The following is a 27,095-nucleotide window of genomic DNA, read 5'->3' as shown; positions in this document are numbered from 1 at the left end:
AGATAGGCTTGAGAGAGAGAGAATACTTCAGGGAAGTCGACTACAACCAAGAGCAGTTTGCTGTCCAAGCGGATGATCTCCAACAGCAAATGACAGATGACCAGCGTCAGGTCTACAATGCAGTCCTTGAACTGGTGCAGCAAGGTAACATCAACAATGGAAACAAGAGCAGCAACATCCTCTTTCTAGATGCACCAGGAGGCACAGGAAAGAGCTTCGTCATCAACACGATTCTGAAGAAAATTCGCTCATGAGGCAAGATTGCTCTTGCTACTGCGTCCAGTGGAATTGCCACAACACTGCTCCAGGGAGAACGAATGCTACACAGCACCTTCAAGATCCCACTCGACACGCACCTCAAAAAGAGCAGCCAACATGCAGCATCAAGCGTGGAACAGCATTGGCCAAGGTCATTAAGGATGCTGCTTTCATCATTGTGGATGAGGCCCCGATGACTCACAATTCATCCTATGAAGCTGTAGACCGCACACTACAGGACATCACAGGAGTAAAGAAACCTAATGGAGGAATTCCCACACTGCTCTGCGGAGACTTCTGACAGATCCTCCCAGTGGTCAAGAGTGGTACCAGATCCAACATTGTCAACGCCAGCCTGAAGACATCCCACCTGTGGCGCCATGTGCCTGTCAAGCACCTGACCACCAGCATGCGAGCTCACCTGTCTGGCGATGAAGGGGCCACTGACTTTTCTAAGCTGCTCCTGGAAATTGGCAATGGACTGATACCATTCTCGGCCGAACCAGACACGATCGAGATTCCTCCTGAAATAGGCAAGGTCGTCTCCACAATGGAGGAGCTGAAGGCTGAAGTCTACCCTTGCTTGACCACATATGGAGTCCGGTCCGAATGGCTGGCTGAGCGTGCAATTCTTTCTCCGCTGAACACCAATGTCAACCAGCTCAACAACTGGCTCATGGGAGAGTTTCCCGGCGATGAGAGGATCTATAAGTCTGTGGATAGTGCCATCTGTGACGAGGAGGCAGTCACTTACCCTGTTGAGCTTCTCAATTTTCTCAAGCTGTCAGGAATGCCACCACATCTCCTCAAGTCAAGTTGAAACTTGGTGTGCCCATCATGATCCTGCGAAACATGGAACCACCCAAGACCACCAATGGTACACGCTGCATCATAACTCGCCTGCATGCCAATGCCATCGAGGCCACCATCTCCTGTGGACCATACAAAGGAGAAGTCGTCCTTCTGCCGAGGATCCCGCTCATTCCGTCAGACTCTGAGCTGCTGTTCCAGTTTCGGAGACTCTAGTTTCCCTGCAAGCCATGCTTTGCGATGACCATCAACAAGGCTCAAGGTCAGACGTACAAGACAATAAGGGTCGACCTCTCTGTCCCCTGCTTCTCACACGGTCAGCTGTATGTGGCTGCCTCTCGGACCGGCAGTGCAGTAAAACTCACCATCCTGGCACCCAACAATCAGACACGCAATGTGGTTTACCCCGAGGCACTCTAGGGCACAGATGACGAACGCTTTAAGTTGTGACTATATTTTTTTGTGTAAGGCACATATTGGACTAGATGCTCTTTCATAGTTTGTAAAAAACGTTATTTTGGAAAAACTTTTCAATCAAAACAGGCGAATCTCCAGAATTGGTGCTTCTAGGCCGACTATCTTCCCATCCAGTCGAAACAGAATAATGCTGTTTAGTGTTTATATTTTATATAAATTAGAGAATATATTTTATACAAAATGTATGTACAAAAGTTTTTTTTATGTTGTAGGTCTGTTTGGCTGAAAAATTTCTGATATCAATACCCCCAATCTTAGGCATTGTAGGATATAATCAGAGTGTTCACCTTCAATTAATGAATTTTAAGAATCCTTCCAATTTGCACCCGTCGTAGACGGGTATCCTTGCTAGTATATATATATATATATATATATATATATATATATATATATATATATATATATATATATATATAGTGCATTCAGAAAGTATTCAGACCCCTTCACTTTTTTCACATTTTGTTATGTTGCAACCTTATGCTGAAATCGTTTAAATTCATTTTTTTCCCTCATCAATCTACACTCAATACCCCATAATGACAAAGAGAAAGCAGGATTTTAGAAAGTTTTGCAAATTAATTAAAAAGAAAAAATTGAAATATCACATTGACTTAAGTATTCAGACCCTTTGCTATGACACTTGAAATTTAGCTCAGGTGCCTCCCATTTCTCTTGATCATGTTTGAGATGAATTATACACCTTCATTGGAGTCCAGCTGTGGTAAATTAAATTTATTGGACATGATTTGGAAAGGCACACACCTGCCTATATAAGGTCTCACAGCTGACAATGCATATCAGAGCAAAAACCAAGCCATGAGTTCGAAGGAACTGCCTGCAGAGCTCAGAGACAGGATTGTGTCGAGGCAAAGATCTGGGGAAACCTACAAAAAAAATTCTGCTGCACTGAAGGTTCCCAAGAGCACAGTGGCCTCCATAATTCTTAAATGGAAGAAGTTTAGAACAACCAGGACTCTTCCTCGAGCTGGTCGCCTGGACAAACTGAGCAATCGGGGGAGAAGGGCCTTGGTAACAGAGGTGACCAAGAACCCGATGGTCACTCTGGCGGAGCTCCGGAGATCCTGTGTGGAGATGAGAGAAACTTCCAGAAGGACAACCATCACTGCAACACTCCATCGATCTGGGCTTTATGGCAGAGTGGCCAGACAGAAGCCTCTCCTTAGTGAAAGACACATGAAAGCCCACAGAATCTTGTTTCTCAGTCTGAGAGTCCTTTAGGTGCTTTTTTGCAAGCTCCTAGTGGGCCTGAAAATGCTGGAGACCAAAGCTGAAATTGGAAAAACAATATAGTGTGGTGCTGTGCACACACGACTCGATTGCCAGAGAGGTAGGCCACAACGCGTTGGTACAAACAGAGTCTTTATTAAGAGCTCGCACTTCAGCACTGGGCGGGCTTGAGCTTAGAGCCCGCATATATGTCCCGATACCACGCCTTGTCCCCGAGCGTGGCCGATCGTTCGAAAGGCGGGGCATGCAATTTTGTTCCCTGCCTGGACGCTCGCGCCACCCACTGATGCGCGGAATTATTGTCCCTGGTGCCCGCCACACGTGCCCCCCCAGAATTCCCGCGCACCTGAAGGGTGAGTTTGCGGGGAAGCCGGATGACCCGGCCGATTCGCCCCCTGGCGATGGGTGCAGGGCTGGGGGGTAGCGGGATGGCGGGGCTGGGAGGTGCCGGGGGTCCGACCACCGGGGGGCGGCCTCGACGCGGAGGCAGAGCTGCTTGCGGGGGGTGGTCCAGATCGAGGTGGGCTGGCTTGAGGTGGTCCACGGTGATCCGGGGCACCACCGATGTCGATGGTGAAATATTTGTCCCCGGTCTCCAGCACGCGGAAGGGCCCGGTGGGCGTCGTGCCGGACGAAGACGTACTCCGCCGTGCGAAGCTCCGGGGCGACGTGGGAAGACGGGGCAACCATGGTATGCCGTCGGCACCGGGGCGAACCTCCGGGCGGTCTCCTGAAGGGCGGAGCGCTGTTGCGCCGCGGACCAAGGAGCTGTGGAGTCGGGGTTAAATTCGCCCGGTACCCGCAGTGGTTGCCCGAAGACCAGCTCTGCCGAGGACGTGCGCAGGTCATCCTTGGGTGCCGTCCTGAGGGCCGGCAGGACCCAGGGGAGCCTGTCGGCCCAGCTGCCGTTGCGGAGGCTGGCCCGGAGCGCGGCCTTCATCGAGCGATGAAAGTGCTCGCACAGGCCATTGGCCTGGGGGTGGTAGGCCGTGGTGCAGTGTAGTTTCACGCCAAGCCCTTGCGCCACCGTGGCCCAGAGCTCCGAGGTGAACTGGGGGCCGCGGTCGGATGAGATGTCCGATGGGGCACCGAACCGGGCAACCCAAGTGGCAATGAAGGCTTGCACCACATCAGCCGCAGACGTCGCTGCCAATGGGACGGCCTCCGGCCACCGTGTGGTGCGGTCCACCATGGTGAGGAGGTGGGTGAACCCCTGCAAGGGGGGCAGAGGTCCCACCAGGTCGACGTGCACGTGGTCGAACCGACGCTCGGGCACCGCAAACGGGGCCAACGAGGCCTAGGTGTGGCGGTGGACCTTTGCGCACTGGCACGCGAGGCACGTCCTGGCCCAGTCGCAGACGTCCTTCCTGAGGCCATGCCAGACGAACTGCGCCGCGACGAGCTTCTGGGAGGCCTTCATGCCTGGGTGGGACAGGCTGTGGATGGTGTCGAACACTAGGTGCTGCCAGCCAGCGGGCACGATGGGGCGAGGCCGGCCGAGGGAGACGTCGCACAGGAGGGCCGCACCCGCGGCGTCGAACGGCACCTCGGTGACGCGGAGTCCCGTGACGGCGGTCCGCAAGGCCTGGACGCCGGGGTCGGCGGTCTGGTCCTCCGCCATCCGGGCATAGTCGATCCCGAGGTGGACCACGTGCGCGATGGACAGGGAAAGGCAATCCGCCACTGGGTTGTCTTTACCCGCCACGTGACGGATGTCCGTCGTATACTCGGACACGGCAGAGAGGTGACGCTGCTGCCGTGCTGACCATGGCTCGGCGACCTTAGCCATCGCGAACTCAAGGGGCTTGTGGTCGATGAAAGCCGTGAACAGGCGGCCCTCCAGCAGATGGCGGAAGTGTCGGACCGCCAGGTGGAGCCCGAGCAGCTCACGGTCGAAGGTGCTGTAGCGGCGTTCGTGCGGGCGAAGCTGCCGGCTAAAAAACGCCAGCAGTTGCCAAGCACCACGCACCCACTGCTCGTGCACCGTGCCCACCGCGTAGTCTGACGCGTCGGTGGTGAGGGCGATCGGCGCATCGGGCACCGGGTGCGTCAGCATGGTGGCGTTGGCCAGGGCCAGCTTTGCGCCCGCAAATGCCGCGGTCATCGGCTCTGACCAGGCGATGTCACCTTTGCCCGGTTTGTCCCGGAGGGCCTCGTGCAGGGGGCGGAGGAGCTGGGCGACGTGGGGCACGAAGCGGTGGTAAAAATTTACCATGCCCAGGAACTCCTGGAGCCCCTTGATCGTGCGGGGTCGCGGTAAATTCCTGACCGCCTCTACCTTGGCCGGTAAAGGGACGGCCCCGTGCCTGGTGATGCGGTGCCCCAAGAAGTCGATGGTGGCGACGCCGAAATGGCACTTTGCGGTGTTGATGATTAGGCCATGCTGGCCCAGGCGTTCGAAAAGCATGCGGAGGTGGAGCAGGTGCTCCTCCCGGGATGCGCTCACGACTAGGATGTCGTCCAGGTAGATGAAGAGGAAAGGTAAGTCGCGCAAGACGCTGTCCATAAGCCGTTGGAACGCCTGGGTCGCATTCTTCAACCCGAAAGGCATTCACAGGAACTCGAGGATGCCAAAAGGGGTGATGACGGCCGTCTTCGGGACATCGCCCGGTTGTACGGGGACCTGGTGGTAGCCCCGGATGAGGTCCACCTTGGAAAACACGGTCGTGTTTGCCAACCGGGCTGAAAAGTCCTGGATATGCGGGACCCGGTAGCGGTCGGGGGTGGTGGCATCATTGAGCCGGCGGTAGTCCCTGCACGGCCGCCATCCCCCGCCGGGCTTCGGCACAATGTGCAGAGGAGAAGCCCAAGCGCTGTTGGAGCACCGTCCGATCCCCAGCCGCTCCAGCGTGGCGAACGCCGCTTTCGCCACGGCGAGCTTCGTGGGTTCGAGTCGGCGTGCCCGGGCGTAGACCGGCGGCCCGACCGTGGGTATTTGGTGCTCCACCCCATGCTTAACGGCCACCGCTGAGAAGGTGGGCCGCGTGAGGGCCGGGAAACTGGCTAGGAGGCGGGTAAAGTCATCCACTGCCGGAAGCGTGCAAACTAAACTCGCCGGGACGGAACCTTCCAGCAAGCCGCTTGGCAAGTCGCTCGGTGAGCCGCTCAGTGAGCCGCTCAACGAGCCGCTCAGCGAACAAGCGAGTGAGCTGAAGGTTTCGGCCTGGACGAGACGTCTGCGCTTCACGTCGACCAACCGCCCATGCGCACATAGGAAGTCTGCGCCCAGCAGGGCCATTGGCACGCTGGCGGTCACGAACGACCATTGAAAGCGCTGCCCTCCGAACCACAGTGAGAGGCAACGCTTCCCAAATGTGTGGATGGGTGTACCATTGGTGGCAAGCAAAGCGGGGCCCCGGCCTGCGGCTTGCTTGTCGGACGTGGAGGCGGGGAGGACGCTTACCTGCGCTCCTGTGTCGCAACGGAAACGGCACCCGGACAAGGTGTCCGTGATGAACAGGAGGCTACCGGAATGGCCGACGCTCATGGCCGCTAATGAGCGCCGGCCTGGTCATTTCCCGACCCGTCAAAAGAGCATGGCGGGCGACACGTTTTAGCCTTGCGGCCGAACCTGGCGTGGTAGTAGCACCAGGTTTGTGGCGGTGACGGCCGCGGCAGCCGTGGTGGTGGCGGCGGCGGTAGTGGGTGGGGCGCAGCATCGTCCACGAGGGAAGCCGGGGGCGCTGTAGTCTCTGCCCCGGGATCCACTACGGCAGCACCGTAAACCGACCACGTGTCGCACGCCACGAAAAACTTGTCCGCCTCTCCGGCCAGGGCGCGGGGTTCCATGATTTTGGAACCGGCCAGCGTGAGGCGCACTTGTATTGGTAGCTGGCGGAGGAAAAGTGCGCGAAACAAGAAATCCAGGCTCTGGTCTCCAAGCAGCGACAGCATGTAATCCATCTGGACGGATGGTCGTGTGTCGCCGAGGGCGGGAAGGTCCAGGAGGCAGTCGGCCCGTTCGATCTCCATGAGCCCGAACGTGGCAAGGAGGAGATGTTTGAGCGCCTCGTACTTGTTGCTGCCCGGCAGGTGCCGAGGGATGGACACGACTCGGGCGGCAGTGCCAGGCCCGAGGGCGGAGACCACGTGGTAGTACCGGGTCTCGTCTGCCGTGATGCCTCGGAGCTGAAATTGAGCTTCGGCCTGCACAAACCAAATGTTGGCTTGTGCTTCCCAAAACTCCGGGAGTTTGACGGCGACGGCGTTGGTAGCCATGGCGCGTTCAGGGGTCAGCAACGGCTGAACCAATCGGGGTCACCAGTGTGGTGCTGTGCACACACGACTCGATTGCCAGAGAGGTAGGCCACAACGCGTTGGTACAAACAGAGTCTTTATTAAGAGCTCGCACTTCAGCACTGGGCGGGCTCGAGCTTAGAGCCCGCATATATGTCCCGAGGCCACGCCTTGTCCCCGGGCGTGGCCGATCGGTCGAAAGGCAGGGCATGCGCTTTCGTTCCCCATCTGGATGCTCACGCCACCCACTGGTGCGTGGAATTATTGTCCCTTGTGCCCGCCACAATAGCCTATTTTACTCTCGGGGGTCCCAGGATTACCCACCCAAAATATCGTTGCGATCAGTTCAGCCGTTTTTGCAGTACCTTCGAACAGAGGGACAGACAGACGGACGGACGGACATTTGGTGAATTTTAGTAAGATAAAGCTTTGTGGAAAATGTGATAAAACTCAAATGGTAAATTTAAATTTCAGGTCAATTGGATGAAAATTGATTATTTTGTGTGATACTTTTGATAAAATTATTAACTTGCCTTCTCTGCATTGTCATCACAAAGCTTTGTTGAAAATTTGCTGAAAATATCTCAAATGGTAAAATAGTTACGGCCCGGACAGGCACACACAGAAACCTAGTTTTGTGGTTTGTAAACCCCCCATCTCCTGCTGCACAGGGGACGGGCTAATCTGTCCTGTAAGAAAGCCGTTTGTCTGTCTGTGTGTGTGTCGCCATTTTCCTCAGTGATGGCTGAACGGATTTTCATCAAACTTTCAGAGGTTCATCAGTGAGTACCAGGGAGTGTTTCGGCCAAAAAATAATTTAAAACTGAAAATAAACTTTATTTTTGGGGGGATTTTTAAAAAATGGCTTTATCGTGCCTGTGCCTTTGTAGCGATATGAAAGGTAACATTAAATTATCCACGATTAGTGTGTGTGTGTGTGGGCAGGGGGGGGGGAGGGTAGAGGGGGTGTAATATCATGTTAAATATAAATTTTCCTTATTGGGTGTGTAAGTAGGGGAATTGAAAAAAAAATTGATTTCTTCAAAATGACAATAGGATTAGAACTTCTCCGGGCAATGACGGGTACACCTGCTAGTAAATAATAAGAGACAATTAATAGATTTTGATCATTCGTGGAACAAGTAATTCTGCAGTAATCACTGCAAAATCCTTGGTGTTGACATTTTGTTTTTACTGATGATCCACTGAGTCATAATATTCATGAATATGTGTCGTGGAAATATGGTGTTTTGAATAGCGTAGACATGTGCATGTTCACCCACACTGTGGAAAGGTACAATTTGAATGACTGTATCTTGATATGTTTCTCGTTGGTGACTGATTATGCGTAACAGGAGGACAGAGCGAATCTGTAGTTCATTTGAACAGGGAGAGGGTCATTTGCTGCAGAATGAACTCTTGGCTTATGACAAGGGAAACCAACACACGAGCTACACCACTGGTAAGTTGTTACCTCTGCCACGGTAGGTGGGTGGAGGTTATGTTTTCACCCCTGTCTGTTTGTCTGTTTGTGAACAAGATATCTAAAAAAAAATTGTGGACAGATAGTAGGGGGAAAATGGGGGTTCTGAGGCACATTAAATTTAACATTGAAGTCAATGGGAAAAAAGGGAAAAACGTATTGACTCACACACCCTCTCTCATAAAATTACACCCCTTTTTCTCTCAAAAAATTACGTTCACTTTTTACTAAGCTCATTTACCATCTACTAAAACTCATATAATTTAAAATTGAAGTCAATGACGAAAGAGCTAAAAAAAAAACTAATCTCTGGATTTTCAACAAGATTTCACCCTCTTTTGGGACAACCTATTTCCAAATATTTAATCCTCAATCGACCTAACTACTACTCATAGGTTCTAGCTCACCTCAAATTTAACATTGAAGCCAATGGGGAAAAGTATGGAAACTTATTGATTCAAACCACCTATCTTGAAAAATTACACCCCTTTTCTCCATCCTAAGCCCCGCCCACGTTTTACTAAGCCCCGGCCACTTTCCCAAAACCTTGCCCATGGTTTGAAATGCCAGGCATGCCAGGCTTGAAAAATTACACCCTTTTTCTCCTTGCATTTATCTTATTAACTCCCCCCATTTTTCATTATACTCATACAGAGACCCAATAAATATTTGTGTTTCATTTTTAGGTAATAACTTAATTCTCTTAGAAGAACAATCAGCATCTATAATATTGACAAATGTGATATTAGAATTTAACTCTCGGTTTAGGTATCGTCGTTGAGCTGATATGAAATGATAAACTTCTCTTAATGTTCTTGTTTGAACACTTCCCGAACCACATACCATTTTGAGATTATAGTAAATTATTTTCCCCTCAATCTCTTGGCAATCACTTTTTGGTCTAATAAATACAATGTTTCAAAACACAAAATACAAATTTCAATCAATCTCCTCATTTAAAAAGGATACTGAAATATATTGCACTGATGTAAAATTGAACAAAGATGATTTCAATAACTTTTGGATTAAACCTATTATGAAGGATAATATGAGCTACTCAATACCTTTTAAAGGAAAAGCATTCTCTGTCTATAGGAAGTCGTCAATTAAAGGAATTATAACAAAAGTTTCACCACTATTTATGGAGATTTATAATAAACTAGAGGTGGTAATGAAACATGTAAAAGTATCAAAAAAGGAAACTCTTTTTACTGAAGCTATCAAAAAGGAAGATAAATCTATTAGCTCTAAACACGGTGAAATTTATATATTCTTTAATGACCCCAAAGATGTCAATCTTGATGAAATGAAAGATGTTAATATATCACGAGAAATGTCATTTCGCTCAATAGTACAGACTTGGCATTTAATATGGAATATATTTTTTTGTGGGGGTGAACTTACTTTTCAAGTTGACTAAGAACCAAAAGTTCATTGGAATTATGTTGAAATTATTCTAGATTTTGTTAATGTGACCTTTAAAAGAAACAAAAACCACATTTGACATTTCGAAGCAAATAAATTGATCCTTGAAAGTGATGTAAACTGATATCGAACTCAATTCATGGACAGTACTGTGTTAAACTTCTGTACGTTTTCCAGAAGTATCTCTTTATTTTGCACATTAGCCAAAAATTTTTTAAACAAAAACAAAAGTTAAATTACAACTGGGATTACGGACAGTAAAATTACAGTTCAGTACGTCGTGTAACCCCAACGAGCATTCAGGAGAGCACGTACACGTCGAGGCATGCTGTTCACGAGATTTGCCAAGGTTTGGACAGGAATCGCTTGCCATGCAGTGACAATAGCCTGCTGCAATTCACACACAGAGGTCGGCTGCGGGTCCAAGTTGTCGATTTGACGCGTTAATTCTGCCCACAAGTTCTCTATCGGATTCATGTCCGGGGACATGGCAGGCCACTCCATATGCTCTACACCACGGTCAGCAAGAAAGTGTTGGATCATACGAGCACGATGAGGCCATGCATTGTCATCTTGGAAGACAAAGTTTCCTCGAAAGGCTACACGAGCAAATGGAAGCAATGTTTCTTCCAGAATGGCCCTGTACTTGAACTGGTTCAGGTTTCCATTCAGAACAAGAAGGTCAGTTTTGCCCCCTGCATGAATCATTGGAATCTCCCGCGATGAAGCTAACTCCAAGGGCCTCTCACTCACTCACGGCGAGTGAGAAAGGTTGGTGGTCTTTCCCTCTTCTACCGAATCCTCTCTGGCCTTGCCCCCCCAGCTCTCTCTGGGCTCTGTCCCGCAAATATTCCTACAGGTCGCACAAGATCTGCCTGCAACCCTCTTATGGTCAAACTGCCAAAATCAAGACTCGCTGCTCACCTTCACTCCTTCATTCCTCTTTTCTCCCGCCTCTGGAACAAACTCCCTCACTCTCTTCAATCCCACTCCACCCTCCAGGTCTTTAAAACAGCTGTTCACCACCATCTCTTATCTTCCCCCATCCAAAACCTTGATCTTTTCTACCCCCGCTAATTTCACCCCAATTCCACTTTTTTGAAATACCAACTTCTGTCCTGGAAGTCCTTGGTGTCCTTGTGTTTTATACTTCTCCCTCCCCCCCCCCCCCTTCCCACGCCTCCTCCCCCCAAGCCCTCTCCATTCCACACATCTCCCTGCTCTCAAATGTTGTGTTTGTGTGCTTCCCCTTCTCTCCCCATCTTGTTTTCCGCTCCCTCTTTTTATATATTTTGTTTGTCTGGTTGATTTGATTGTGAAGTAAATGTTAGCTCTTTCACGAGCCTCGATTCAGTATACAAAAAAGAAAGAAAAAAAAAGCAGCCCAAACGGTCACCCCACCACCTCCAGCTTGGACTCTTGGCACTATACAATCTTCGTTGTAGGCTTCATGCACTTGTCTGCGTACTCGGACATGGCCATCTTGACGATAGACCAGAAATCTAGACTCGCCACTGAAGGTCACGTGATTCCAGTGTCCTGGCTGCCATTGACGGTGCTCTCTGGCCCACTGCAATCGGTGCTGGCGGTGTTGTCTTATCAGGCATGGCTTTCTCAGGGGATGCCTGGCACGATAGCCTGCTTGAACCAGTCATTGGTTGACTAGCCTTCTGGATACAGGCACATTTGTCAGTTGCTGCCACTCAGCCCTAAGCCGATTAGCTGACTTGGTACGGCCATTGTGGACTAACCGGTGCAGCTGGCGATCATCCCTCCTTGTGGTTCTGCGGGGACGTATTGGCCTCGATATTGGAGTAGGGACACCCCTCTGAGCATTTCGTTTCGGGATCTTTGACACCTGACCTTGAGTGATGCCATACTGCCGAGCAATAGCACACTGTTTCATGCCGGAATTTCGTAAAGCCACCACTCCATGACAAACAGCATTGTCGAGTTGACGGACCATCTCCAGAGGAAGCGGCAATAGCTTTTGTAGATGCGCAGCAGTTGTTTTCCACTAATACAGAACGCAACAACCCTTATATACCCGATTGTGAAGCCAATCGTCAAATGTACCTGTCCGTACATTTTGTCACGCCACCTGTGATATAATCCTGTTATTGACTTCGTGCTGCGACAGACAATCAGTGACATGGTTCTTTTAACAAAGAAATCACCGAAGCATAAAAGAAACTCACCAGATTGATATTCTGAGTTCAGAAAGGAAACCCAAGTCAAGAAAAAAATAATAATCCATATTAAATGCCAAGTCTGTAGTTAGGAACCATTTTAAAATTACCTTTAATATAAAAAATGTTGTAGTTGAATCTGTTAATGAAAAAAGTATATGGATATAGACGGTAATGTTTTTTCTTCTAATTAAATATGAGTCATTATTCAAGTGAAGATTTTGTTGATTTTAAAAGTGATGATAGTGGTAGTGAGACTTTGTCTTCGCAAGACAGTTATGATACTGAGAGTTTGTGTTCTAATGATAGCTATGAAAGTAGTTTTATAGATGATGATGATTAGGAAAGTACCGATTATAGTGAAGATGATTTTTAGTTGAAGTAATCTTTTATTATATAAATATGATAAATCCAAACGACATACCAGATATTGAGCCTCTTGAATTCCCTGATTCTCCATATGATAAATTAGAGAATTGTCCGGCTTGTGATAGAGTGGGATTAAATACAGAGTCAAAAGCCCATAAACAATGTTTATTCTGTGATTATCTTTTGATTAATGATGATAAAAAATATATAAATATGTATAACTCTTTTAAATTAGACGCAAAAATGAATTACTTTACAAGATTAATAAGAGAGATGAATGTTAAGTATTATGATGAGATCACACCATTTCTTACAAGGGAAGAGGCTATTTGTATTGAGGAAATGTATAGGGGTTTAATGATATTTATTATACAAAATAATTTTAATGGAAATGTTAATACAGGATACTATAAAAATAAAATAATGGATTATCTTGAAATTAAACCTGAACTCCAAAGGGTGAAGGTATGTTTCTTGGTAGAGGATACTATAAACCGAAGAGACAACGGGGTGTGGGGCATCAATTTAGAAATAAAGGAGATGGGATAATTGATACTCTAATGGGTATTGGTTCAACCATTCTTAAACATAAAGACCTAATTGGTTCAACCGCTTCTGCTGTGGGAATGTAGCAGGTGCTATAAAGATTATAAAAGATGCTCAAAAGGAGTCTCATAAGTTACAAGCAATCAAAGAAATAAAAAAAGGCAAAACTCAACTATCTTCACAAGAACGACAAAAAATCATTAAAATACTTGGGTCAGGGTTTCAACGATTTTCATGATAGTATCTATGTATCTATGATTATAGTATCTACGATTGATAGTATCTATGATTCGGATGATACGATTATCATTTCAAACTCCACTAAAAAGGAAGACTATTTTAAGGTAAATGCTATAACAGGAACAGACTGGAATACAAACAGAACAAAAAGTTTTGAAATAAATAATCAACAAACTTACTTGAATCTAGCTGATAGTTCCTTGCTGTGTAAATTTAAATTCACTAAGGCTGCGAATAATAGTAATGCTACACTCGTAAATGATTTCTTCTAGAAAATGTTTGATAGTGTCTGCCTGTATATTGGATCACAAGAGGTTGAAGCGGTTGATTATGTCTCTGCTACATCTGAAATGATGAAATTTACACTATATTCGTTTAGTGATAGAATGGGTAAGGGAGCTCTTGAAGGTTTTATTCCTGATATGACAACGGGAACAAACGCAGACCCTGGTTATAGTCAAAGGAATGCAATGTATAATGATGAAACAAAAGCAGAGAATAGTTTTACCATAGCAGTACCCCTTAAAGGTATATTTGGATTTTGTGATTATGACAAAGTTTTGTATGGTCTTAAAATTAGATTACAACTACAAAGGAATTATAGTGTAAATAGATTGCTTTTTGGGACTGCTAATGCTTTTGGTGCTAATAATAAATTTGTTATTAATGATTTGTGTTGGTATATCAGCGAATATACTCCTAATCTTAAAACGGAAGAGATGTTGAATAGAAGACTTAACTCAAAGAAACCGCTAAATGTGTCATCTATCTATAATGCCAGTAATCTCTGTGTGTCTGTCTGTGTGTCTGTGTGTTTGTCTGTGACCGCTGTTTCTCGACAACCACGGGTCCGATATACTTGAAACTTGCCAGGTATATTGCTGGGGACCCGAGGATGTGCCTTTTCAAGGTTTGTAATTAATCGGACAAGTACCTACCGAGCTATGTCCAAAAAACGCTTCAACCAATCAGAGAGCAGCGAGCTATCACGTGTGCCGAACCGTTAATGCAATGCAAGCGTTAATGCGTTAATGCAAGGCTTTTCTTTTTTTCCCTCTTCTCTTTCTACTTTTCCTTGCGATTAAATTGCAAACAGCCAAAATACGTTGGCGCTAATTGAATAATTGGCCATTAACACTAAAATAATCGTAACTGCGATATGCCAACTTCCGGACAGTGCAGCCTTCCATGTTGTTGTTGTTTGCAGCAGCTGTTTGCAGCAAGGCAAGGCTTTTCTTTTTTTCCCTCTTCTCTTTCTACTTTTCCTTGCGATTAAATTGCAAAAAGCCAAAATACGTTGGCGATAATTGAATAAATGGGCATTAATAGATAGATAGATAGATATGCGATATGCGAACTTCCGGACAGTGTGCGCGTTACGAGCTGACCGCCATTACGGTACGTAATTCGATTTCTTATGCGCATTATTTCTCCCAATTCAGTCAGAGCGAAGGGCGGAAGCGAAGAGCGTTGTTATTTTTTGTTTACGGGCGTACGGGCGGGGTAGAGCGTACGGGTAGCGTTTTTTTTTTTTTTTGGCAAGGAACGGGCACCCACGTACGGGCAATGCCCTAGTACCTTAAAAGAGGATGTCAACACGTTAAACTGGAACACACTACCGACACTTTGAATTTTGGTGTTCTTCAAGGAATGCCACGCTACATATGGCTCATTTTTAGCCGCGTCGCAGACGCTGGTCATAGAGTGCCCTCTGCTGTTGTTGTTGTTGTTCTTCTTCTTCTTGTTGTTCTTCTTGTTCTTCTTGTTGTTCTTGCAGAGAAGACAAAACCTCAAAGCTCCACCCATTCTGGGAACCATAGCTCCACCCATTTTTGGAGAGGCTTCATATAAACAAATATCCACCATTTTATTAACTCGCATAGCTTTGAGGCCTGTTTTGTAGGCCCGTGGTGTCTTCCTCTCTCACACAGTTTTATTTCAAATCAAATTCGATATATCATTTCATTTTTCACAGTCGCTAACATAGTTTTAGACTCGGTTGAAAAAAAAACGGGAAGAAAATCCGATGAAAGTTGCCCTTTATAGAACGAAATGAATTCTCAAAGGCCTGTAACTTCAAGTCCATTGAGATATATTTTTTTTAAATCGCGGCATGGTCAGTCAGACACCGCCCGAAATAAGAGACGGGAAAATGCCGAGATATATATATTTTGTTTAAATTGCGGCATGGTCAGTCATACACCGCCCGAAATAACAGACGGGAAAATGCCGAGATATATTAAAAATTCGCCCATTTGATGACAATCGTCACGATGAAATATTTAATTTATATGTCATCACAATAATGTGGAGAGAGGAGCATAGCTTCGTTCACGTGTCGCCACACACGGGAAATTGCCGAGATATATATTTTTTAAATCGCGGCATGGTCAGTCATACACCACCTGAAATAACAGACGGGAAATTGCCGAGATATATTTTCACTTTGCACAAAAATAACATCAAGTAATCGAATCAATAGGAATGTCCTGTGCCTATAACATCGACGTTATAGGCACAGCTGCATCTAGGCATTGTGTAACATCGACGCGGCTTTTGTTTTAATTAAAACTTTTTGTACTTGTTAAGAAACCAGATGGAGATAGTGCTACTGATAAGAATAATGCGTTGAGTGATAATGCTTAGGTGAAACAACTTCGAGTTTCTCTGGATTATTACATTTTACCCACGAGATAGATTGAAAATTAATTGGGAAAAAAAATGATTATGCAGAAGCCTACAAGTCTTACCAAACGGTGTGTGAAAGCAACGGTAATAAAGAACCTATTTTGGTTATGGTTGCATTTTAAAAACTTTATACAATCTATGCAATTGGCCCTAGTTCTCAAAAGGAAACTATAAAGTCTAATAGAGTGGATACTTCTCTATACATTGAAAGAGGGTAGAATGAAGAAGTTGATACATATTGTTTGCTTTTGGAAGAAACAGAATTGCAGATTAATACAGATATTGGTGTTATGATTAATATCACATAGATTTTTCTAATAAATAAATGAGTAGGAAAGAACCAACTGGGGTATATATTAATGAAATCAATCTTGATAAACTATTGTCTTGTATTCAAAATCAAAAGCCTTGTATTATTAATGTTAATACAATTCAAAGAAAAGGAGACATAAGAATTGATGTTTTGCTCAAAAAGAGCAGTTGAAAACACTAAATGATGCTGGCTCACTTAAATTTAAAATATCAAAACCTATGTTGAAGAAATATTCAATAAAGGAGACAAGAGGAGGATTTCTTCCATTTCTAATTCCTTTATTTGCTGGTTTAAGTGCGGCGGGAGCATTGACGGGTGGTATTTCAGCAGCGGTAAAAACTGCTAACGAAAGGAAGGCACAACTAAAAGCTCAAAAAGAATTGGAAAGACATAACAAGGAGTTGGAGAAACAAATTAGTGGAAGTGGTGTAATTGTAGATTTTGCTGAAAAGCTTGAACGCCTACCTGATAAAGCGAGATTGTTAGTTGGAGATATGCTTTCTTCTATCGCACAGGTAGGTGTTAAACTACCTAAAAGGGGTAATGGATTATATCTTTCTCATAAATAAATGGATAGATGGTTTAAACAATTTGGAAAGAATACAACATCAAATATAGAACTTGCTAAATATTGTAAAAAAACTAAAAATTGATAATGTGGTTATTTGTATGAGAGATGAATTAACAAAGTTGTCCAAGAATACAAATAATATTATTATGAATTTTGATGCACAGAATGGTTCTCACTGGGTTTGTATTCATAATAGTCAGGATAAATATTATTTTGATAGTTATGGTATACCACCACCTGTTGAAGTAATAAAATTCTTGCAGAATGGTGTTTATCAAACATTTCAATTTCAAGACATTAATTCTAAATGTTGTGGTCAATTATGTTTATATGTATTATTTCATCTCAATAATAATGAAAATTTTTATGATGTCATTTTTAATCTAATATAAATGACATGTTGGAAAAGATGGTTCTATCTTTGGAGTATCCCGAGAGTTGGATATTGATTTTTCAAATTATTATACAAAGGCACAGGCTGAACTACAAAAATATAATATAACAAAAAATATTAATATGAAAAATACATATAAATTAATCAATTATCCAAGCCCCACCGATGCTAATGACTTAATTAGATTTAATGATTTATCACAATATATATATTTAAATATAACAGCACGTTTTGTTAAACAAGTAAAATTTACAACCACATCACCTGGTTATACAGACCATACACCTTTCCTCATTAAATGTAACGATCTGCTTGCAATTGAATTTTATAAAGAAGGACATATAGTTAATATGCGAATAGATAAATGGGGGTATGATATGCCTGATTGAGGGTATCATTGGTCTTTTTCAATAAACTCAGAAGACCTACATGATTTTAATCAGTCTCGTAAAGAAGAATATTATCCGCTTGGTGAGGATAAGGAGTTATGTGGAAGAACAATTAGCAAACAACAAATACATGATTTCAAGAATAGAAAATTATATGACGGCAAAACAATAGTTTATATGACAAAGAACGAATGTAATGAGATAAATATAGAAAGCCAAGGAATACAAACTGATTTGGTAGTGGGAAGATGGGGTGGTATTACCTGTCATAATATTAATCTCACATATATTTCTGATACATAAATGGCAGGGAGAAGACATCAAGAGATTTATAATTTTTGTATTCAGGAATAACTACAAGAAACGGGTGCTCGGTTTTACATACCTTATGAATTGGAACATATACATGGGAATTTTGTAATTAAGAACTGGCCTTATACTGATATTGCTAAACTCACAAATGGAGACTTGATTATAATATGAAATAAAAATGAACTTCTCAAAGTTATGAAATATAAAACTCTTTTAGAAATCATCAACAAATCTTATTGGTATCCTATTATGAGAAAAACAATTACAGATACAAATATGTATGATATTCTTTGGGGCTCAAACTCAAGGGTAGATTTACAACCATATATGTAAATCCTCTTAGAATTTCGAGTCAATGAAATGAAAATTGGTGATTTTAGAAATTTGGCCTATCAAAATCACTGAAATCAACCACCAAGTATTTTTGAGGTCAACATAGGCCAAAAGGTCAACATAGGCCAAAATTCTAAAAACTTCAATTTTCATCCAATTCACTTGAAATTTGAAGAGACTTGCATATCCGGTCACTGAAATCAACCACCAAGTATTTTTGAGGTCAACATAGGCCAAATGGTCAACATAGGCCAGATTTCTAAAATCCTCAATTTTCATCCAATTGACTTGAGATTTGAAGAGGACTTTCATATCTGGTCACTGAATTCAACCACCAAGTATTTTTGAGGTTAACATAGGCCAAAAGGTCAACATAGTCCAAAATTCTAAAATCCTCAATTTTCATCCAATTGACTTGAAATTTGAAGAGGACTTGCATATCTGGTCACTGAATTCAACCACATATTATATTTTAGGTAAACACAGGCCAAAAGGTCAACATAGGCCAAAATGTCAACATAGGCCAAATTTCTAAAAATCCTCATTTTTCATCCAATTGACTTGAAATTTGAAGAGTACTTGCATATCTGGTCACTGAATTCAACCACCAAGTATATTTGAGGTCAACATAGGCCAAAAGGTCAACATGGGCCACATTTCTAAAATCCTCAATTTTCATCTCATTGACTTGAAATTTGAAGATGACTTGCATATCTGGTCAATGAATTCAACCACCAAGTATACTTGAGGTCAACATAGGCCAAAAGGTCAACATAGGCCAAAATTCTAAAATCCTCAATTTTCATCCAATTGACTTGAAATTTGAAGAGGACTTGCATATCTGGTCACTGAATTCAAGCACATATTATATTTTAGGTAAACACAGGCCAAAAGGTCAACATAGGCCAAATTTCTAAAATCACCAATTTTCATTTGATTGACTTGAACTTCGAAGAGGATTTATATATATGGTCATTGAATTCAACCACCATCTATTTTTGAGGTCAACATAGGCCAAAAGGTCAACAAAGGCCAAATTTTTAATATCCTCAATTTTCATCCGATTGACTTGAAAATTGAGCAGCATTTGCACATTGAGTCACTAAATAGGGAAACTAACTATTTTTGAGGTCAAAAGGTCAAAGGTCAACTGAAGATCAACCTTCCAAAATCATCATTTTTCATCTGAAAAATCATCACTTTTCATCCTGTTGACCCGAGCTTTGATCAAGATTGTAAATTTTAATCTTCATGAAATGGACAATTTGCTGTATCAATGGAAAACTTTTAGTCGGGGGGGGGGGGGTGGGGGGGGGGAGGTCGGATTTTGCAAGTATCGTGCGTCTTCTTCTTTGTTTGTTTGTTTGTCTGTCTGTCTGTTTGTCACCGGCCTACAGTTCACAATTCAAAACCGATCATTACCAAACTTCACCAAGTTGTATAGGTCCTCCCAATTGATAAGCCTTTTGTGTTTGGGGTAAAAAGGTCAAAAGGTCAACATAGGCCAAAGGTCACCAACTTTGCTGAATTTCTAAAAACCCTCAATTTTCATCCAATTGACTTGAAATTTGAATAGGACTTGCATATCTGGTCAGTAAATTCAACCACAAAGTATTTTTGAGGCCAAAATAGGACAAAAGGTCAACACAGGCCAAATTTTTAAAATCCTAAATTTTCATCCGATTGACTTGAAATTTGGAGAGGAATTGCATATCTGGTCACTGAATTCAACCAAGTATTATATTTTAGGTAAACACAGGCCAAAAGGTCAACATAGGCCAAATTTCTAAAATCACCAATTTTCATTTGATTGACTTGAACTTCGAAGAGGATATATATATATGGTCATTGAATTCAACCACTATCTATTTTTGAGGTCAACATAGGCCAAAAGGTCAACATAGGCCAAATTTTTAATATCCTCAATTTTCATCCGATTGACTTGAAAATTGAGCAGCATTTGCACATTGAGTCACTAAATAGGGAAACTAACTATTTTTGAGGTCAAAAGGTCAAAGGTCAACTCAAGATCAACCTTCCAAAATCATCATTTTTCATCTGAAAAATCATCACTTTTCATCCTCTTGACCCGAGCTTTGATTCAGGATTATAAATTTTAATCTTCATGAAATGGACAATTTGCTGTACCAATGGAAAACTTTTAGGGGGGGGGGGGGGAGGTCGGATTTTGCAGGTATCGTGCTCCGCATGACGTCTTCTTCTTTGTTTGTTTGTTTGTCTGTCTGTTTGTCACCAGACTACAGTTCACAATTCTAAACCGATCATTACCAAACTTCACCAAGTTGTATAGGTCCTCCCAATTGATAAGCCTTTTGTGTTTGGGGTAAAAAGGTCAAAAGGTCAACATAGGCCAAAGGTCACCAACTTTGCTGAATTTCTAAAAACCCTCAATTTTCATCCTATTGACTTGATTTTAAGAGGACTTGCATATCTGGTCAGTAAATTCATCCACAAAGTATTTTGAGGCCAAAATAGGACAAAAGGTCAACACAGGCCAAATTTTTAAAATCCTAAATTTTCATCCGATTGACTTGAAATTTGGAGAGGAATTGCATATCTGGTCACTGAATTCAACCACAAATTATATTTTAGGTTAACATAGGCCAAAAGGTCAACATCGGCCGAATTTCTAAAATCACCAATTTTCATTTGATTGACTTGAACTTCGAAGAGGATTTATATATATGGTCAATGAATTCAACCACCATCTATTTTTGAGGTCAGCATAGGCCAAAAGGTCAACATAGGCCAAGTTTTTTAAATCCTCAATTTTCATTCGATTGACTTGAAAATTAAACAGCATTTGCACATTGAATCACTAAATAGGGAAACTAACTATTTTTGAGGTCAAAAGGTCAAAGGTCAACTTCAGGTCAACCATCCAAAATCATCATTTTTCATCTGAAAAATCGTCACTTTTCTTCCTATTGACCCGAGCTTTGATTAAGATTGTCAATTTTAATCTTCATGAAATGGACAATTTGCTGTATCAATGGAATTTTTTTTCTTGGTGTTGGGGGGTGGATTTTGCAAGTATCGTGCTCCGCATGACGTCTTCTTGTTTGTTTGTTTGTTTGTCTGCATAGAATAAATATGATTTTCTCTGCAACCGTTGGTCCGATTGACAGGAAATTTTCACAATAGGTGCAACTGCACCCGTATATTTTTAAAGGATAATTTTGACGTCATAGGTCACGTGGTTCGGCCGCCATCTTGGAAAAAACGAAAAACTTTGCACCTGAATATCTCTGAAAGAGCTGAACAGAAAAAATTGAGACATGGCTCATTGTAAAGAACTCTCCATGGGGAATAAAATATGATAATGATGTCATAGGTGTCTCCATTATAATGGGTGCCCCACAGAATCTCGTTTCTCACAGTCTGAGAGTCCTTTAGGTGCTTTTTTGCAAACTCCAAGAAGGCTTTCATGTGTGTTTCACTGAGGAGAGGCTTCCGTCTGGCCACTCTGCCATAAAGCCCAGATCGGTGGAGTGTTGCAGTGATGGTTGTCCTTCTGGAAGTTTCTCCCATCTCCACACAGGATCTCTGGAGCTCAGCCAGAGTGACCATCGGGTTCTTGGTTACCTCTCTTACCAAGGCCCTTCTCCCCCGACTGCTCAGTTGGGCTGGGCGGCCAGCTCTAGGAAGAGTCCTGGTTGTTACAAACTTCTTCCATTTAAGAATTATGGAGGCCACTGTGCTCTTTGGAACCTTCAATGCAGCAGAATTTTTTTCGTTGGCTTCCCCAAATCTGTGCCTCGACACAATCCTGTCTCTGAGCTCTGCAGGCAGTGCCTTCAACCTCATGGCTTGTTTTTGGCTCCGATATGCATTGTCGGCAGTGTCACTATATATAGACAGGTGCGTGCCTTTCCAAATCATGTCCAATCAATTGAATTTACCACAGGTGGATTCCAATCAAGGTGTAGAAACATCTCAAAGATGATCAAGAGAAATGGGAGGCACCTGAGCTAAATCTCAAGTTTCATAGTAAAGGGTCTGAATACTTTTGTCAATGTGATATTTCAGTTTTTTCTTTTTAATAAATTTGCAAAACTTTCTAAAATCCTGTTTTCTCTTTGTCATTATGGGGTATTGAGTGTAGATTGATTAGGGAAAAAATGAATTTAAACGATTTCAGCATGAGGCTGCAACCTAATAAAATGTGAAAAAAGTGAAGGGGTCTGAATACTTTCTGAATGCACTGTATGTGCTGAGGGGATCTTTTTTGAATTGTTTTTTTTCCAACTTTAATCTTCAACCTAAATTGCTTATAAAAAATGTAATATCACAAACACTACAAATACATTTTTGCAAAATAATAGTTTGTACTATGATTGGTGTACATCCTGACAACACAGCAACTCAGGTACAGGTACAGTCATTATCCTCAGCTAAAACAAGCCTGCTCCTCTGTAACGACGCGCGGTGAGGCGAGCGTAGTGAGCCGAGCCAAGCTAGTATATATATATATATATATATATATATATATATATATAAATATATATATATATATATATATATATATATATATATATATGTATACATATTGAAATATATATGAATATATTTATATGTATATTGTATATGTCGAAAAATAATGCACTGCTCATGTCATGAACAGCGCAACAGTACTTTGCTCATTGTTGAACTGAACGTTATGCAAACACTTGTTGATTGTAGATATTGTCTCTACTCATCGTCACTCTGGTCACTCTCATTACTCTCTGGAAACATTTGTCCAACATTTCTCGGTTTTTTCTCGTCAACATTTCTCCAACATTCTTGCATGCCTTATCACCACCAGACCAGCCACAGATATCTGTGCAGTGGAGCGCTACCTTCCTGCAGGACCATTTAGCAGAATGGCATTGCAACTTTCATGCGCACTTGACCGGATGGTTGGAGAGCGATGATGGTGCCGCCAACTGCGTCGTCATAATGGGAGTCCAACAATCCCCATCTTGTTTCCACCCATAGTCGGTCAGAGATGGATGTACAGGCAGCCCAGTGGTATCATGATTCCATACTATGGTTTGATGTTGGGCAGGCAGGATACATTGTCACAGGGCATCTGTACTTGGTGACAACCTCTCTGATTCTGCTTGTTTCTTCTTAAACAACCACCATCGCAATTTTTCCACACAAGTAATCAAGGTCTGTGGTTGGCATACCTTGCAGATAAACTTTTCAATGGCAGCAGCTATCTCATCACTTGGCACCAAAGTCTGCCAAGGCTATTACAATGCTGTCACTTGCATCTTGGAATACCTCCTAGACGGCATGCTTCCCATTGGCAGCGAAACTACCAGTGTTATATCGCTGCCACTCATTGAAGGGACACCAGGTAATGCTGCCGATTTTGTTGGACCCAAAACATCATAGACGGGACAAAGTGTAATGACCCTACTCTGTCTTCCAGTTGCAGTGATAAAGGCTGTATCCTTGCATATGACACTCGATAGTGTCACACAGATAGAAGTAATACATCTATGGCAGGAGAGCAGATTCTGATGCTGGTAGCTCCACAGACTGTGGCAACAGCAGCATGCAGGAACAGCTTAATATCGACCACATCATGATCACTGCCAAGATTGCTCTTATCAGTGTGTGTTGCTCAGCATTGGAGGCCCCATTGCATGTGACTTTTACAGGAACTTCTCGGCAAAGTAGTCCTTCAGTTCCCTCTGGGTGTCACCATGAAAGAACAGCTTCCTCCTGGGAATCTTGGCTATGTTCATTGAATCTGTGATGTGATAGGCAACTTGTCTCTGCTGCTGGGGTAGACTCTCCATGATGGCCATCAAATTGCTCTTTGTGTGGCAGTGCAGTATTTCTCCATCAGCAGCAAACAGGGACCAAGGCACAACAGAGAGCTCATAGCTGCCAACAGCTTACTCGAGGTTGACGTCTGGCCGGGACTTGGTCCCTGTTTGGCCGGGACAGCGACGAGGCTCCAGTCTTCTTTGAGCTCGACCAGTTTCTGTCCCAGACTGGGCTTCACTTGTTCCCTGTGATTTTCCAAGTATTTAGCTGATGTTTCTTCATAGGAGCCAACAAGATGATTGAATATTTATTTATGTGGCTGTGGACGAAGTCATCAAACAACTCCTTCACAATAGTGCTATGTCCGCACAGGTCCTGAGCAACCCTCTGAGGCAACATGGCCTTGGTGGCCAAGTTGAAGAGCTTGTCACTGTCTTCAGTGAAGGGGTTGGTGAAGCCCTTTAGAGTGCGAGTTAGGGCTGAGTGCAGTAAGAGCCATCTCTTGAGCTTCCCATTCTAATCTGGCAAGTTCTGGTGAGATCAGGAAGAATTTTGTGAAGGCACTTTTGTTCAAGGTGATTCCAACCAGGCCTCCAGCGACTTTCATTGAGCGATTAATATACTCCAGTGTGTGTTCTTCTCCCACAGCACAAAGGTAAGTGTGTGTTCGTATTAACCACCCAGTTGCCATTGATGAACTCTCCATGGATGTCGAAGTCAGACTGCTGAAGTGATTCCATGTCTGCCAGATACACTGGGATCATTCTTGCAGAGCTGAGATTGTAATGTGCCAAATTATACTTGACAATAATTGTCTTCGTAACTTGGAGGTGATGGTTCCAGTCTCCAGTTCTGACTGATCTGATAAATTGAAGCAAGTTCATCATCATCTGCATGTAACGGCACATCTCAACAAATTGTGGCTTTCAACCCTCCTGGGAGTCAAACTCTGTCATCTTCTCCATGACCTTCAGAGACTCCATCTCTTGTAACATGTGCTCGTGTCCTATCTGAATCTTCTGGCAGCGGTCATCAGCACATGCTTGTCGGCGGTTTTCAGTAGTCGCAGTCATCCTGTCCAGCAGCTCTGGATAATCCTGGAAGAAAGGTTCTTGTAGCATCTTGTATCAAAGTATATTTTCTATTTGATATTTACGTTCAAATAACACGTCGAGCTTAGTGTATGTGCTGAAGGGACCATCGAGACAATGCGACGCACACTCACACACCACAACACCTTGAGTAACTGACGAGGGGTTGCGTGACGGCAAAAGCCGTTGCCAGAACACAGAGGTTTTACCCGCTAGAAAGTGTGCTCACACTTCAATAAATAGGACTAAAAGCAATGTTGCACCACGTTGCAGCACATACATTCTTGATTGACCTTTCACCAATTTTGGCGCACTGAACATATGTGAAATTATTGCCAATTTGTTGCCATATTTCCAAATCGGGACAATACAAGAGATCAGACTGCCAACAAGTATTTTAAACATAATTTGTGCTTCCCACCAGGCATCTGGATGGATGAGTTGCTCTCTCCACCAAAGTCCTGCTTTATTCTATTTCGTTGCACATGCTGCCTGACTAAGAGTTATCAACTAATTGATGAGATTATTATATTCAAGGGAATGGCAGCAAAGGTAATTATGGTGATTAATCAATGTAATTGTAATGCCATCCATTTATCTACCCTGATCTGGATATAATCCACTCCCTCCTCCCTCTCCTCAAAGCCTTCTGGCTGGACAGGTTCTTGAATTGCAGAGCATCTCTGCTCACCTCCAATTATGGTATGAACATGGAAATGGCGTCTGGCTCACAGCTGGTGTGTGCCACAAACCTGGTTGTCTCGATCGCTCGATTTCATCGCACTCTCAAGGCTGGTCTGCTTACCCCAGCAGATAGTGGTGGCCTGGCTCATAGAGATGGCACTGGTTTTGTGTGAGTGCCTTATGCTAATCCCACTGCCTTGGATTTTTTTTATTTGTAAACTATGACATTGATTGAACTTTCACAAACTGTTTCTCAATAAAAATACATGATATCACAAGTTTAAAATTGAGCTAACTATAACACATAAATGCGTTAATCTTCAAACATATTTCAGTTGCTCACACAACAATTGCCTTGACAGGTCGGGTTCTCGTCCAAAATCATATCTGATGTGCATGTCCCAACTGAATCATTTGTTCGGTACATGCCGCATCCCTCACGAGTCACGAGATGAGCGCCAGACCATACTTGGCACCCGCCATTTTGTTGTGCTTCATAAAGGATACACATACACCTGCAACCTGTTTGATTATTTGGGCTACATTTTACCTGCAAGCACCATCATGGTAAGGAAAATGACCTTCACTAATTTTCAGTAATGTCTTGCTCACTACACCTGTGTGAGTTCCAACTGATAATATTGTTATGACCAGGGGTTTCGTGTCTACTACGAGGGGGATCCTCGGTTCCCCTTAAAATTACCATGCCTGAGGCCACTGATCACAAATAACTTCGTATCATGGTGGGTTGCAAGGCAACTGCAAGTGCTAATTGATCTACCACGTTGTCCCAGGTTTCTCCATCTGACAACCGTTGACTTGCACCATGTGTCTTTCCAATCGGGGGACGTGCCCTCGGCTATGCACCAATCTTATCTTATTGGATCTTAATTATGGTGGCGGAGCAACCGCTCGTGCATACGGGACTGAAAGGTACACTCAATTGGGGAATTATAACCTCCCAGTCTAACCTAATGTGCGAACAGCGCTGAATCATTAAGGAAATGATGAACACGGACAGATTGAAAACCCAGTTCAACAAGAGGGGCTTATTGTTGCAAGCAGGATCATGCAGAGGGGGGGGGGGGGGGTGTCTCAAGGACTTGAATGTACAGGAAAAGAAATCAAAATGCAAAAATTACATGCAATCGCGAGCAATGAAGAGTGTCGCGATATTTACAGACAGAGCAAAGAAATTGGACAAGAGCAGAACTTAACCTATGCCTTACCTACCGGCTATACACAACATGGG

General features: G+C 43.6%; 2 protein-coding genes across 4 annotated transcripts in view; one reads left to right on the top strand and one right to left on the bottom strand.

Annotated features, from left to right (window-relative positions):
- LOC144889489 (uncharacterized) overlaps positions 1–27,095 on the bottom strand; it is an 880,122-nt gene that overhangs the window by 377,826 nt on the left and 475,201 nt on the right. The window lies entirely within an intron of this gene.
- The window catches only part of LOC137412766 (carnitine O-palmitoyltransferase 2, mitochondrial-like), a 113,131-nt gene that overhangs the window by 29,923 nt on the left and 56,113 nt on the right, over positions 1–27,095 (top strand). For both annotated transcript variants that reach the window (XM_078769809.1, XM_078769799.1), the window contains 3 exons: positions 8,385–8,491; positions 25,805–26,012; positions 26,206–26,410. In XM_078769809.1, coding sequence (XP_078625935.1) covers positions 8,385–8,491; positions 25,805–26,012; positions 26,206–26,410 — 520 coding nt within the window. The remainder of the gene's footprint in view (positions 1–8,384; positions 8,492–25,804; positions 26,013–26,205; positions 26,411–27,095) is intronic.

The sequence above is a fragment of the Myxine glutinosa genome, chromosome 1, assembly GCF_964187855.1.
Source record: "Myxine glutinosa chromosome 1, kmMyxGlut1.1, whole genome shotgun sequence".
NCBI classification, from domain to species: Eukaryota; Metazoa; Chordata; class Myxini; order Myxiniformes; family Myxinidae; genus Myxine; species Myxine glutinosa.
The sequence above is the reverse complement of the archived record's forward strand: the minus strand, read 5'-3'. Positions and strand labels throughout refer to the sequence as shown.